This window comes from Pyrus communis, chromosome 11, assembly GCF_963583255.1.
Source record: "Pyrus communis chromosome 11, drPyrComm1.1, whole genome shotgun sequence".
Lineage (NCBI taxonomy): Eukaryota > Viridiplantae > Streptophyta > Magnoliopsida > Rosales > Rosaceae > Pyrus > Pyrus communis.
Window position 1 is genome coordinate 5,257,856 of NC_084813.1, and position 13,641 is coordinate 5,271,496.

The 13,641-nt window shown below is 39.9% G+C and overlaps 1 protein-coding gene across 1 annotated transcript; it reads left to right on the top strand.

The window, feature by feature from the left end:
- Window positions 1–5,295: 5,295 nt before the first annotated feature.
- Window positions 5,296–13,195, top strand: LOC137708927 (U-box domain-containing protein 52-like). Its single transcript, XM_068448087.1, has 9 exons — window positions 5,296–6,370; window positions 6,602–6,723; window positions 6,882–7,063; window positions 7,490–7,812; window positions 7,926–8,027; window positions 8,102–8,527; window positions 9,312–10,070; window positions 10,645–10,746; window positions 12,998–13,195. Exons 1-9 carry the CDS (start codon window positions 6,149–6,151, stop codon window positions 13,193–13,195), a joined length of 2,436 nt encoding a protein of 811 aa, XP_068304188.1. The 5' UTR covers window positions 5,296–6,148.
- Window positions 13,196–13,641: the final 446 nt, after the last annotated feature.

Consider the following 13,641-nt stretch of genomic DNA (forward strand, 5'->3'; position numbering starts at 1 on the left):
CAACGTGGTCGTCGTCGTAGTAACGTGCCTAGATCATGTTAGCTTCGAATGGCTAACTATCAGCAGGATGAACCACGACCGATTTGTTGTCCCATAATATGAGGACTTGATACAACGATGAAGGATACAGCTTGTTTGATGTATCCAATACCAACCGAGCAATGCGTTATATTCAGTATTCAAGTCAACGATGAAGAATGCAGTTATGGATTGTGACCTACGATATTGACTTCTAACGGAAACACTCTCTTGGTTTGGGATTTATCTCCAACGAAGCTACTTATAGTGACTCCTGATGGGATAAGTTCATTGTTAGAGCGACATAGTGATTACATGATGGAGATGGGCATGATGTTGACCATTGCTCTGCAGTCGATGAAGATTTTGGAGACTGGATATCCTTCGACGTGAGTTGTGACATACAACGACTTTAAATGATGAAGATTGGCTGAGGAATAGTGGGGAAACAACTCGGCAAAAGCTGCATTGAGTTTGTCTTCTTTGCTTACTTGCTCGTCTTCCTCTATGATGATAAAGTCGGCTTGCGTTGCTTTTTCGACAACCTCATCACCATCCAGGAAATTTGGTTGAGATGTGGTTGGCAAAAATTCAATAGGTAGAACATGGACCGTGCTAATTTCTATGTTGTCGAGAACCGAATGGCCCATTGGGTTATGTTCGTCGTCTTCCGGACTATCAAGCAAAGTGTCCTGTTTTGGAGTGTCCTCAACCTGATCATATTTCTTTTCAAGTAATTGTTCGTGTGGTGCATCCAGCATTCCTGTTTTATTATGATTGCTATCCCCGAGTTCACTCAACATTGGAGACCGGTTTTGTCCTTACGACGCCTTATGGGCATGCTCCTGATAGGCAATTCGGGCATCCCTCGTGTCTAGGTAAGCATCTAGCCGTGCCACGCGCTCTTTCTCATAGGTCGTCAGGTCGAAAACAGACATGGTTGAGAAAACTTCAAAATGGTATCGTATTTATTGGAAGTCTTCGAGGGAGAAAGGAAGCTCGGTAGTATCTATATCAGTATATGGGTCGACTTCGAAGCCAAGAACTCGAGCTTCTCAAATATGCTGGAACCTGGCCTTCATTCCCGGATTAGTAGTCTTTTGAATAATCTGCTTGGCATCAGGGCAAGTTAGTGCCAAGTCGAGAACCTCTTGACACACTTTTGGTAAGCCATACAGGTTATTAGCGGAATATTTCTTATGAAATTCCTGCATGTACTTCAAGGCTTCGCCGAGAAATAGGGGGTGTAGGTTTCGTCGGACCTTTATTAATGGCTCGTGTGAAGGCAATTGAGGAAGTTTGTTTTCCGCTTCCTTCCTAAGATGTACCAAACGATCATTTCCCTAGACCGGAGAAGGAGTTTGATGCGCTTTTCAGACTCTTCTATCGTAGTCTTAAAAATTTTGATCAACCGCCTTCTTTCTGTAAAGTAATTCGACCATGATTACTGGGGGTTGTCGATCATCTTCGTTATCTGTTATTTCTTTCGTCTGCCATTTGGTAACCGAGGTAGTCTAAGCTGCTTGTCGATGGACCATGCAATCTATTCACCGGCGTTGGCTTTTCTACAATTTGGAGAGTGGGGTATACACGTCCGTAGCAGAATTATAACTATACCACCATTTGTCGTGTGGCTCGGGCGGCTTGAAGGTCTTTTGGCTCACGGAAGAACTCAAGCTGCTAGAGTTGCGCGTATAATAATCCTCGTTATAAAACGATGTTTCAAAATCAAGGCGTCGTCTGGCTGAAGGTTGCTCATCGATCTGTGTCTGAGGGCCGAACCTATCGAAAACTCTCTGGTGTTGTCTTGCGCCAAGCACCCTTTGAGGCATCATTATAGCCATATGAGGCGGCCGTTGTATTATAGCCTAAGGTGGTTTTTCTTTTAGCTCGGTGAAGATGACATTTGTCTTACACCGACTACATAAAATCACCGGCCCATCTACTTCTTCTGAGCTGGAGTTTGACATGGGCTAGACGACAGTTGGTCCTGAAAAATCTCTAAGCGGCTCGTTTAAAAATGAATCAATCTTGAGCCGTTGTCGAGAGTTCTGCTTTGGGACGTGTTGCATTGGAACAAACTCGGCCTTTCCTTTGCCTTTGTCTTTAGGCAGATGAGCATTTACCACATTTATTATCACCGTAGGAAATAGGTCAATGTCGATGCCCATTTTCTTTTCTGAAAACTTGAGTTTACCATTATCAATCCAACTTTAGATGACGTCTCGAAACACGACGCAGTTGTTTGTCGTGTGCTTGTTCGGCTTTGGGGATATTATGCCCAGGCCGAAGTTTAATAATTTTGGCAAGTAGCAGTTGATCGAAAATGGTGTCGACCTTAGTAATGTCGAAAGTATAAACTTTTGCTATTTTGACGGGAGACTCTTTAAGGGCCAAGCGAGTCTTGGCATCTTTGGGATTGGAATGAGCAAACGCCTTGCATATATATGGTTTGTCGATTATTATTTCGGCCACGTCTATACTGGCATATTCTTCAGCTTCGGCTAACACATAACTGACCGTGGGGTTTTTGTAAATTGTTCCTCTGGATGGGGACTTCGAAGCCTTCTTTTCTCGGAGTAAATAATCGTATTGCTCGACATGTTGAGCTAGTTCGTACATGTCACGGAAGTTTGCCCCTAAGAATTTCTTCTTGTACTCCACGTCCAACCTATTCAAATCGAGCCTAACAAATTCGACTTCAGGGAGAGGTAATCGGCACCAATTTTTGGCCGATTTAAACCTTGTAAGATAATCCATCGTGACTTATCAGATACTTGAGCCATCCTGGCTAATGAAGAAATTGACATTTCCATCCTCGGTCGATAAAATTTCTCAAGGAATTTTTTTACCAGTTCCTCCCAACTTTGGATGGAGTTAGGTGGGAGGTTGATGTACCACGCGAATGCCGAGCCTGTCAACGAAAAGTTGATAGTCGCAGTTTATGGAAGTCATTATTAACATCTCCGCATTGTGCAGTGAATTGATCTACATGTTCTAACGAGGACAAAGACGATTCTCCAGCAAAAAGGCTGAAATCTGGGATCTTAAAGCCTTTAGGATATTTCAACTTCTCTACATAAGCTGGGTATGGATGGATGAATTTTAGAAACTTCGGTTTTTTTCAAGGCCGAATCGATCATTCTTTGGACCTCGATCATATCGACGGATGTTGTTTCTTCTTTCTGGTCGAATTCGTCTAATCTACTACTTGATCCTCCTTTTTTTTCCAAGTCGATTGTTTTGAGCCGAGCAGATCATGTCTCGGCCTGTATCGTTAATAATGGATTACTTTAAGTGGAAATTGTCAGGAACGATCAACGGGTCCACCTTTGTAAACTTTACTAACCAATAGTTCGAGCAATTTGTTGTGTGACTCGCCATTACTGCGTATTACCTCAAATATGCTTTTTACTTCTCGACTGAAATTCTAAGATTGTTTTTCAAGTCTTCTCCGGAGAAACTATCTAGTCAGTGGATCAGAACCTTCACCACCATCCTCATCGCAGTCCTCGATTATTCATTCGACAAAAATTTCTTTTGTCGCTCTAGTGGTGATCTTCGCATCACGAGCCTGTCTGCCAAGACTAACTTCATTTTCTCGACTTGTCACACTTATGGCTTTAGATGTGATGACAGCAAGAGGATTCTGTGCTTATGACAGGCCATCATGATCTGGGTTTTGGACCATAGGTGGAAGGTTAGTCGCTAATTTACCCATCCCTATTTTCTTTTTTACTGGCCATGTCTCAATGATCATGAACTTCGTAGCTTTAGCGCTGGGTCCCACCGGGCCTGCCAAAATGTTGACCCTAAAAACTACCAAGCCTACGTGGCACGCAAGTCGAGTAATTAAAAAGCTAACTACGTCATTCGATTGTTTGCGGGGCATGCCAACTTGACAACTGAGCTCTGTCGGGGAGTAAAATATGTTGATGTTGCGTTGAGCACACCACTGACTTCTTGATCTTGCGACTGCGGTCGAGGAAGGAACACATCTCGACCTTTGGGTTCTAGAGCCTGAAGACAAGGCTGCTAGTCTTGCGAAGTTCACGGATCGTCGGCGCCGAGTTCGGTTACAGTGATTATATTCGTGAGAGTATAAGCACGCCGAATTGGCACCAGACTATATGGACATAAGTACTCAAAGAAGATATATGTCTTGATGGTAAATGTGGTTCGGCTGTCAAAATGCCAAACTCTAAAACTTACTTGTGAATATCCAATCATAAACAAACTTGGCGTTCAATGTGCCGAGCCCAGTAATCTGTAACACCTCACTTCGCCAAGAAGGCTAATGAGATGACCTCTGTCAACAAGAACTCGAAAATCTTTCTTGGCCAAGACTTAGATAGATAACCAATCGGCCTCGACGTTGTGCTGTTTATCTAAACTGAAGGTGTTTCGGGGTTGGTTAATTTTGCGATAACAGTGCTGTTTATCCAAACTGAAGATGTCACCGGTTTCCTTCACAGTGCTGTTTATCCAAACTGAAGATCTATTGGCGGAAAAAGAAAATAAAAATCTCAAGGTTGTTGAGAGGTTTCGCGTAGAGCGAGAGTTTGCGCAGGGCAGTTTGTATGTTGAATTGAAAGGGCTTTGAATGGTGTGATCCCTCTTCTATTTGTAGTAGTGAACCTGCTCCTGACCGAGTTAGAACCACACCCGGACTCGAACTCCTTATCCTGATCTAACTAGGACTCGGCTAGTCCTAATTCAATTGGGACTTTGAACCCACCTCCATAATGAACCAGATTCATTCCCTGACTCTCAGTGCCTTCAACTTTAACACCTCTGGTGGTATAAGGATTCAACCTTCGCTTTTATCCGAATCAATCCTTCTCGCAAAAAGACTCGACTGGAAACCGACTAGACAACTCCTGGTGCCTAGCTGGCCCATGATACCCCAAGAAGACTGTTGGACCAAGAGTCTCGGCCCATTTTGTTACTCTTGGCCTCAAGTTGTCATTTTGGACCCTAACAGATACATGGCACAATGAGAGTTAGAAATTTGAGCCTAGATTTTTAATAAATAATGACATGTGGTGCGCTGAGAAAGGTTGAAAATCTAAGCCAATAATGTGACATGGATGATGAGATTTACTTAGACTATTTAAACAATTTTGATTTGTGTATAGTAATTGTCTGGGCAACTCATAAATTGGTGGAGTTTAGGTCTATAAAAAGGACCAAGCCACGATGAGGTGGCCCGAGCCTAACCCCATTTTTTAGGTTGTGGGCTGGCCCAACCCAGTCAGTTAAATATTGAAATAAATCAATTGTGATTATTGTTCATGCCCAACCCATTTTTCATTAGATGCAAGTTGAAAAAACATTCAAACGATAGGATGGAATTCACTAACAATCTCAAGGACATCTATAGTTGCTGAAAACATTTTAATCATGTTTACTGGAGTTACCAAGCATCATCCCCACCGTGTATAACAAGATCGTTGAAGTATAGTTTCTTGGTTAACTTCTTTTTCCACATAAATGGTCTCCCTTCTTGATTGATTCAGCATCTGCATCTCTAAGCATGTCACACCAATTGGTCAATGTTGCAACGACAGGAGAAACTAATGCAAAATTTGTTAATATATTTATTCTGTCGATAACTTTATAACCATGCAATTGCAAAGGCAACGAATAAACTGGCTATTTTTGAACTTGTCAATTCTTTGTTATGCAGGTCACTTAATTTAGTAAGACAATACTTACAACGACTAGTTGCTGTAATTAGTTGAACACATTCATACGACAGTCAATATGTTTTTGAACAGTAAGTCGCCATGATGATAGGTAAAATAAAATTAACCCAAGAGACTTGTGTAAAATCAAGTTTAAACAGAAGAAACTAATTCGTATTAAGTATGCTAGAAGGAGTAGTTAATTGGTTTGTGAGAGCATGTATGTTTTGCTTCCAAGGCAATGCCAACAGATGCCAGCACGAATTAAGTATACTAGTTACAAACTGATCTCTAAGTTTAATAAAAAGCTTAATTGCTTAATTTCTGAGTATCTGAGTTTCTGAAACCAAGCTCAGCAGCTGGTTCAATTGTTTATTGGAGAGCTTTGAATTAATTAATTTTTTTGATAGAAATTAATTAAGAGAGAACTATTAAGTACTGTAATGTCGAGGATTGTTAGAGGGCACGGAGGAAAGAGAAAAGAGTCGGTGGCGGTGGCCATAGACAAGGACAAAGGAAGTGAACATGCCATCAAATGGGCAGTTGATCATCTTCTCACCAGAGGCCAGCCTCTCACATTGCTCCATGTTAACCAAACAGGCTCCGACCCCCAACAAACCCAAGGGCTCTTTCTTTCTTTCCGTTCCTTGTGCTCCAAAAAGAATGTAAGTGCTTTCCTGCCATATCTATGCTGCTTCATTAATTTCTATTTCCATCTTCTACGTGATAATCATGCACCCGATATGTTTACTCACATGGAATGAGAATAGGTTAGTAGGCGAGAAAGAATTCGGAATTAGTATCTATCTCATTCAAGATTGAGAGGAGAGATACCACTAAGTCAGGATGACATTTTCGAAATGTCTCTAACAGCTTCCTTGTCATGTTTGAGACAGATAAAATGCAATGAAGTCGTAATCAAGGACACTGACATTCCAAACGCAATCATCGATTATGTTACGGCCAACACTGTTGAGATTTTGGTACTTGGCGCACCATCCAAAAGCGGCCTTTTCAGGTGATCATTAATTATTTCCTCATCATTTTCTGATACATCTGTTCGATATTTTTCTTCTGTATCTAATATATACACCTTAATCAGTTCTAATATTGGAGCCCTAATTGCATCAACTTTTTTTTCTTGTTTCTCTTCTTCCGTTTTTTGTTCCACAAAAGATTTAAGCTCACAGACGTTCCAAGCACAGTGTCAAAAGGGGCACCGGATTTTTGCTCTGTTTATGTGATTGGCAAAGGAAAGGTCTTGTACATGCGATGTGCTACTTCTGCACCCCAAAAATCTGCCCAACGTAATCAAGTACAACGCCAACCAAGCCCTAATTCTGAAGCCAGATCTTCAGGTTTGTTTTCCACCTCATGGCATTATAATATCGTGCTTTTCATTAGTTACTAATTAACTGAGTTTATTTGATGGATTCAGCATTGAATAGGATGCAGAACTATTCTGCTCGTAACCAGCCAGATGGTGACATCCAAATCAAGTAAGCCCTAATTTCTTGGTTCTATCCCACTTGAGTGAATAGGTATATCTATATTCTGGAAATGCGTGTGTATATATATGTATATGTTGAGAGTTTATCCCTCATTGGCAACTAATTGGTTTTGGATTTGGATGCTTTAATTCTATTAAATACAATGCGTGGATGAGTTCTGTTAGGGTACTGTAGATATACAAACTCATGCTTTGCCCTTTCCAGCCGGAGTTCTAAAAGACTATATGTTTGTGTGAACTATGGAAAAGGGAATACATGTGTAATAAGTGAGAGGGGCTAACCAAACAAAAATGATTTACAGGTCACCGTTCGCAAGAGGAAGACCCTCCATGGACAAATCATATGAGCTTTCACCAGAAACTGATATATCATTTGTAAGCAGTGGAAGGCCAAGCATTGATCGCATGTCACCTCGCTGTGACTTTGGTGTAGAATCAGGAATGAACTCTCGACTTTCAATCGGCTCAGACGGGGACAACAGAAGCTCCACATCGTCTTACTCAAGACACAAGTTTTTAGATATGGGCTCTTTACAATATGAAATGTCTTCATGCTCAACTGACAGTGGAAAATCATGGTCATCGTCACAAAACATGGTACTTAAGATAATTTCCCGGGATATTTTGTAGACATTAGAATTTTCATGCCCACCTACTATAAACCTTTCATCAAAAGCTCATACGGTTCTCATTTGCATCGACAATAACAGGACGATGTGGAAGCTGAGATGAGGAGGCTCAAGCTAGAGCTTAAGCAAACAATGGAAATGTACAGTACAGCGTGCAAGGAAGCTCTGACAGCGAAAGACAAGGTATATATGATGTGGTACCTTATTCAAGCGTAGAATTAATTTTTGCATATGTTCTAACAACAAAATCATCACAGGAAAAAGAAATTAACAGGTGGAAATTGGAAGATGAACAAAGGCTAGAAGTGGCGCGACATGCTGAGGAAGCTGCTTTGGCACTTGTGGAGAGGGAAAAAGCAAAATGTAAGGCAGCCATTGAGGCAGCTAAAGCAGCTCAAAGGATTGCTGAATTGGAAGCACAAAAAAGAAAGGTTGCAGAAATGAAAGCCCATAAAGAATCCGAAGAGAAGAACAAGGCACTTCAAGCAAGGTCATATGATCCTAGGTACAGGAAATACACAATTGAGGAGATTGAATCGGCAACAAATGATTTCTCACAAGCTCGAAAAATCGGTGAAGGAGGGTATGGACCAGTGTACAGAGGTGAACTAGACCACACACGAGTGGCAATAAAAGTTCTACGTCCAGATGCAGCTCAAGGACAGTCGCAGTTCAAGCAGGAGGTGTGTGACGTGGAACATGATCAAGGCTTAACTATTATATATCTTCAAATATACAACAGTATCTTCATATGCTTAGATCATAAACAACACAACCAAGGGAAACTACTAATATTAAATTGTTGAGAGTGAACCCACATCGGAGAAAGAAGGGATCTTGCATGTGCTTATAAGTAGTTTAGCTACTTCCTATATTGCCAATTTGTTTTATGGTGGAAACTCAACTTTCCTTATGATACTAGAACAGGTTGTCTCATATGTGAAGTCCAGCTCCATGTTACCCGATTTGTGTTGTCCACATGAGGGGCATTGTAGACAACATGTTCTGATATCATGAAAAAAGTTGGAGTTCCACCATACCAATAACAATATAGGGAGTAGCTCAATTTCTTATAAGCACATACAAAGTCTTTCATTCCCAATGTGGGATTCACTCTCAATAGCAATTACTATGTTGAATCTGATCATGAATGGATTAAAGATTACATTCAAACTTGTTTCCATAATGAGACCACATTGTTTGAAAATTAAAACGATCGGGTAGTGTTCTTGTGACAGAAGTAAAGGAAAACATAGATAATGTTAGAAAAATCTTAATAAACTAAATGAGAAAGAATATAATATGAACTTCGCTCGTATGAGTAGTTTCTCATGCAGTGACCCTCTTAGATCGCATTAGTTGAATTATAGATTATAGAATTATTGACGCTCATTAATCTCAATGGGGATTCAATCTTTTGATCATGTATTAGTGTGGATATTTATCTGACAGCCCTTAGTTTTGCAGGTTGAAGTATTAAGCAGTATACGACATCCAAACATGGTTCTCCTCCTTGGAGCTTGTCCAGAGTACGGTTGCTTGGTCTACGAGTACATGTCTAATGGGAGCTTGGAAGATCGTCTCTTCTGCAGAGGTAACACCCCAGTTATTCCTTGGCAGATAAGGTTCCGAATCGCTGCAGAAATCGGGACAGGGCTTTTGTTCTTTCATCAGGCCAAGCCAGAACCCCTTGTACATCGTGACCTAAAACCTGGAAACATCTTGCTAGACCATAACTATGTGAGCAAGATCAGTGATGTAGGTTTAGCTAGGCTTGTCCCTCCATCTGTAGCCAACTCTGTCACTCAGTATCACATGACATCAACAGCCGGAACATTTTGCTACATCGACCCAGAATATCAGCAAACTGGCATGCTTGGGACAAAATCTGATATCTACTCACTTGGCGTCATGCTTCTACAACTAATAACAGCCAAGCCACCAATGGGGTTGACTCATCATGTTGAGCGGGCTATTGAGACGGGAACTTTTGCTGAGATGCTTGACCCTGCTGTTCCTGATTGGCCAGTTGAGGAAGCCTTGAAGTTTGCCAAGCTTTGTTTACAATGTGCTGAAATGAGGCGAAAGGACAGACCAGATCTTGGCAAGGTTGTGTTGCCTGAACTTAACAGATTGAAAGCACTCGCAGACGAGAGCTTCAATTGTGTCATGTTTGGTGCTGGTGGAGTATTCTCACCGAGGCAACGCTCGAATCCCTCAATGCAAGTGAGTAACATAACATAAACATGAACTGCATACTTTTTTCTCTTTTCTTCAAGTTTATTTGTTTAATTCATTTTTTTTCTTGTATTTAGGATGTGATAAGTCAACAATCCGGATGTGAAAGCTCAAGGAGCCGTTCAAGCACATCATCATTTCCTGGAAAGATGGAGTTCTCAAGTTGACAAAACATTCCTCATCCAAAGTGAAACAAATTCACATTATCTTAACCCTTATCATCTTGACTATCCCAGCTACATAATTGGAGTTGTTCTTCAGTACGTTATAAAGTTTTTATTGGAAGTTGTTTCACAAAAAGAGGAAAAGATTGTATGAAAGAGAAATCAACTGTGTATATTTGGAACTCATTGATAATTTGATGATACAGAAATTTTAATTTCATAAAGGCTTCATTTACAGATTTCAAGTTTCTATATCTAACCTCTAGAACTCGTTTGGTGCCTACGAAATGGTATATATTCAATAACTCATTATATTCAAAGTATGTTGAAGGAAGAAATGAAGAAATTTGTCCGAGTTGTTGGTAGAATACAGATAACTCACCATATTCATGTTGAAGGAAGAAATGAAGAAATTTGTCCACGTTGTTGGTAGAATACAGATAACGCACCATATTCAAACTATGAAGACGATGACGCCGTACGTCAGGAGAGGCCACAGGGTAAGCAGCTCTGCTACAAGCACGCGGAGCAAATAGAAACATCATCGCCCTTAGATGCTTTGCTACTGCTACTCTCTCTCCTTCTGATAATAAATTAAAATTTGAATGTATCTTGTTGTGCTTGACAACATCAAAGTTATTAATTCAAATCAAAACCACATAAGTTAAATTAATGTGAGTTATTCTGCTTCAAACAATACAAAGAAATTGATAAAAGCCCAGCATGATGAGGGAGATGGCGACCATTGACTAGGTTGGTCGACAGATGGTGAAGGACGAGGGAGGAGAGAATTATTGTCTACAAAACTCATGAAAATGGGGCTTCAGACAACAAATTTTAAACTTATTTACGATCAGTCATTGTCTCCGACTTCAACTTATTTATGACATTGCCTTCAAACTGCAAACTTATTTACTGCCGCTGCCCCTTGTCAGTATTATTAATAAAAGTTTTTCTTTTTTTTTCATTAAAAAAATTGTCAAATTTGAATGATTTTATGTATTCAATTGTTAAATTTATATCATCAAATCAGTTTATTTGCAAATACGCGATATGTGAATCCAATGGCGGGTGTATGATTCGAATTTTGGGAATTTCAGTGTCAAAGTTCTAAGTTTTTTAATTAGAAATAGAGCACAAAGGGCGTAAAATAAAAACTCAATTTATTCATTGAGAGTCTGAGACATTTGGTCAAAGATTTGGTAGGATTGTTGTCGTCAATCAAACCATGTTTCGCACATGTCACTAGATATCGACATATTCCCAAATAATCTGATGAGTGACATCAACATAATTCGTCTGGTGTTATACCTAGCAGGTATTACATCAACACATAATAGATAAAAAAAAATATTCGTATAAAATATTCGGAAGGTCGTTGGTGAAGAAAATTGAGATTCCACCATTAAACCAATTGGCAATATGGGGAGTAGTTCAACCTCTTATAAGCCCATGGAATGTTCTTCTCCCATCAATGTGAGACTCATTCTCAACATGCCCACTCAAGTGTGACGAATTTTCAAACTAAACACATGGACAACACAATGGGGTGACATGAAGTGCGTATGGTCATTTGGCTTCACACGTGAGACAACCTGCTCTGATACCATGAAGAAAGTTGAGGTTCTACTGTAAAACCAATTGGCAATATGGGGAGTAGCTCAACCTCTTATAAACCCATGTAAGATCCTTTCTCCCATCAATGTAGGACTCATTTTCAACTGTTGGAAGACCTTCTCAGTATATTTTTCAGACTCCAAAAAATTTACAGGACCAACAACAAAGAAGAAAAGGGTGTGCTATTCACACACCTCATTTTACTTCTCACACACCCCTTGATAATTTATGTCCGTTGATCTTTTTTAATTCATCCGATCCAACGGTCGAAAATTAAAAAAATTTGTGAGAAGTAAAATAGGATGTGTGGATATTACATCTGAAAAGAAAAAGAGTTTTAATGAATCCTTGGAGGTCAACATCTTCTTTCCATAAAGTGATACACGACATGGAGTATTCGATGGGTTAATTAAACCGAAGTGAAGACAAAACAGCAGCAGCAAATACTGATCATTTTGGAGTCTAACAAGCAGATTTCTTCATCAAATATAAGGTTGGCCTACAGTGGGTTGCCTATCCGGAAATGACAAACTTTTGTTGTTGAAATATTACAACTCATGTCACTGACGATATGTTCTATAAAAATTATCTTGGGTAAAAGGATGTTCATTTTAGTTGCAGAGATAGAAGTGTGAAGATGAAGAAGATTGAGGAAAATTATCCACGATATATTTATTAAGGGTATAAGTGTAATACGGTTAGAAATATAATTAGTAATATTGTTAGTAAGGTTGTTAGTATTTAGTTAAAGTAATTAGGATTTCTTTTATAAAAGCAATGTGTGTAATCTTCATTTATAGTTACTACAAACCCTATTTCTCTCTCTATACTCTCTCTCTCTCTAATATTTACGTGTTCATCCTTCCTTTCTTCTTGATTTTTCCTTCAATTCCCAAACATTTCATTGTAGTTAACATGGTATCAGAGCCACAGGCTCATGCCTTTGATTCTGATGGTTCCATTTCCCATTATTTTTCATTTGTTTCTAGTTTAGTTTCTCTTCAAACTTCCATTAGATTTTCAATGCTTCCACGATTATTCTTGGGTTGATTTTTCTGCTATTATTGGGATCGCGATTGTTGTGATTGTTCTGGTTCATTGTTCTTGTTGGGTTGGTTGTTCTTGGGGCAGTAGTGTTGCGGCCTTGTTGACGACAACCTTACCGTCGAGCCACTCAATTTTGGCTGTGCAGATAAAGAACTGAGATCCGTTGGTTTCGGAACCAGTGTTGGCCATGGACAAGATTCAGGGTCCGGTGTGCTTCTTGATGAAGGTCTTGTAGCCATAGTTAATTTCTTGGTGGTTTTCGTACGCAATGGAGTTCAGAACTAGAGTCGGTGCTTCACACAGAAAGAAGTCAGCGTCTAAATGTGTATGCAATCAGCTTGTTATTTTCTGAGTATTTTGCATTTGTTGGTTATCTTGGTTGGAGGACAAAGACGAAGAAGTCGCCGTTGGAGACAACAAAGATGAAATCTTGAAGAATGGAAGTGGGGATATCTTCCAACTCCAATGTCTGACAAAGAATTTCAATATCCCTTAATTTTGCAAAGTAAGAGTACCTTTCTTTTTCAAAAAGGTCCATACAGAGCTTGAGATCTGTAATCTCCTTAGACAAAGCCTAAACTTCTGAAGAATTAGCATCGCCTGCAGCTGCATAAGGTCTCCCTTGCTATGGTCTTGAGGTCTTATTAAGACCAAATGTATCTCCAGAGCCAGGGTTATGTAAATTGCTTGATTGCAGAGATTTTGAGATTTTATGAGCACTTATGGGATGC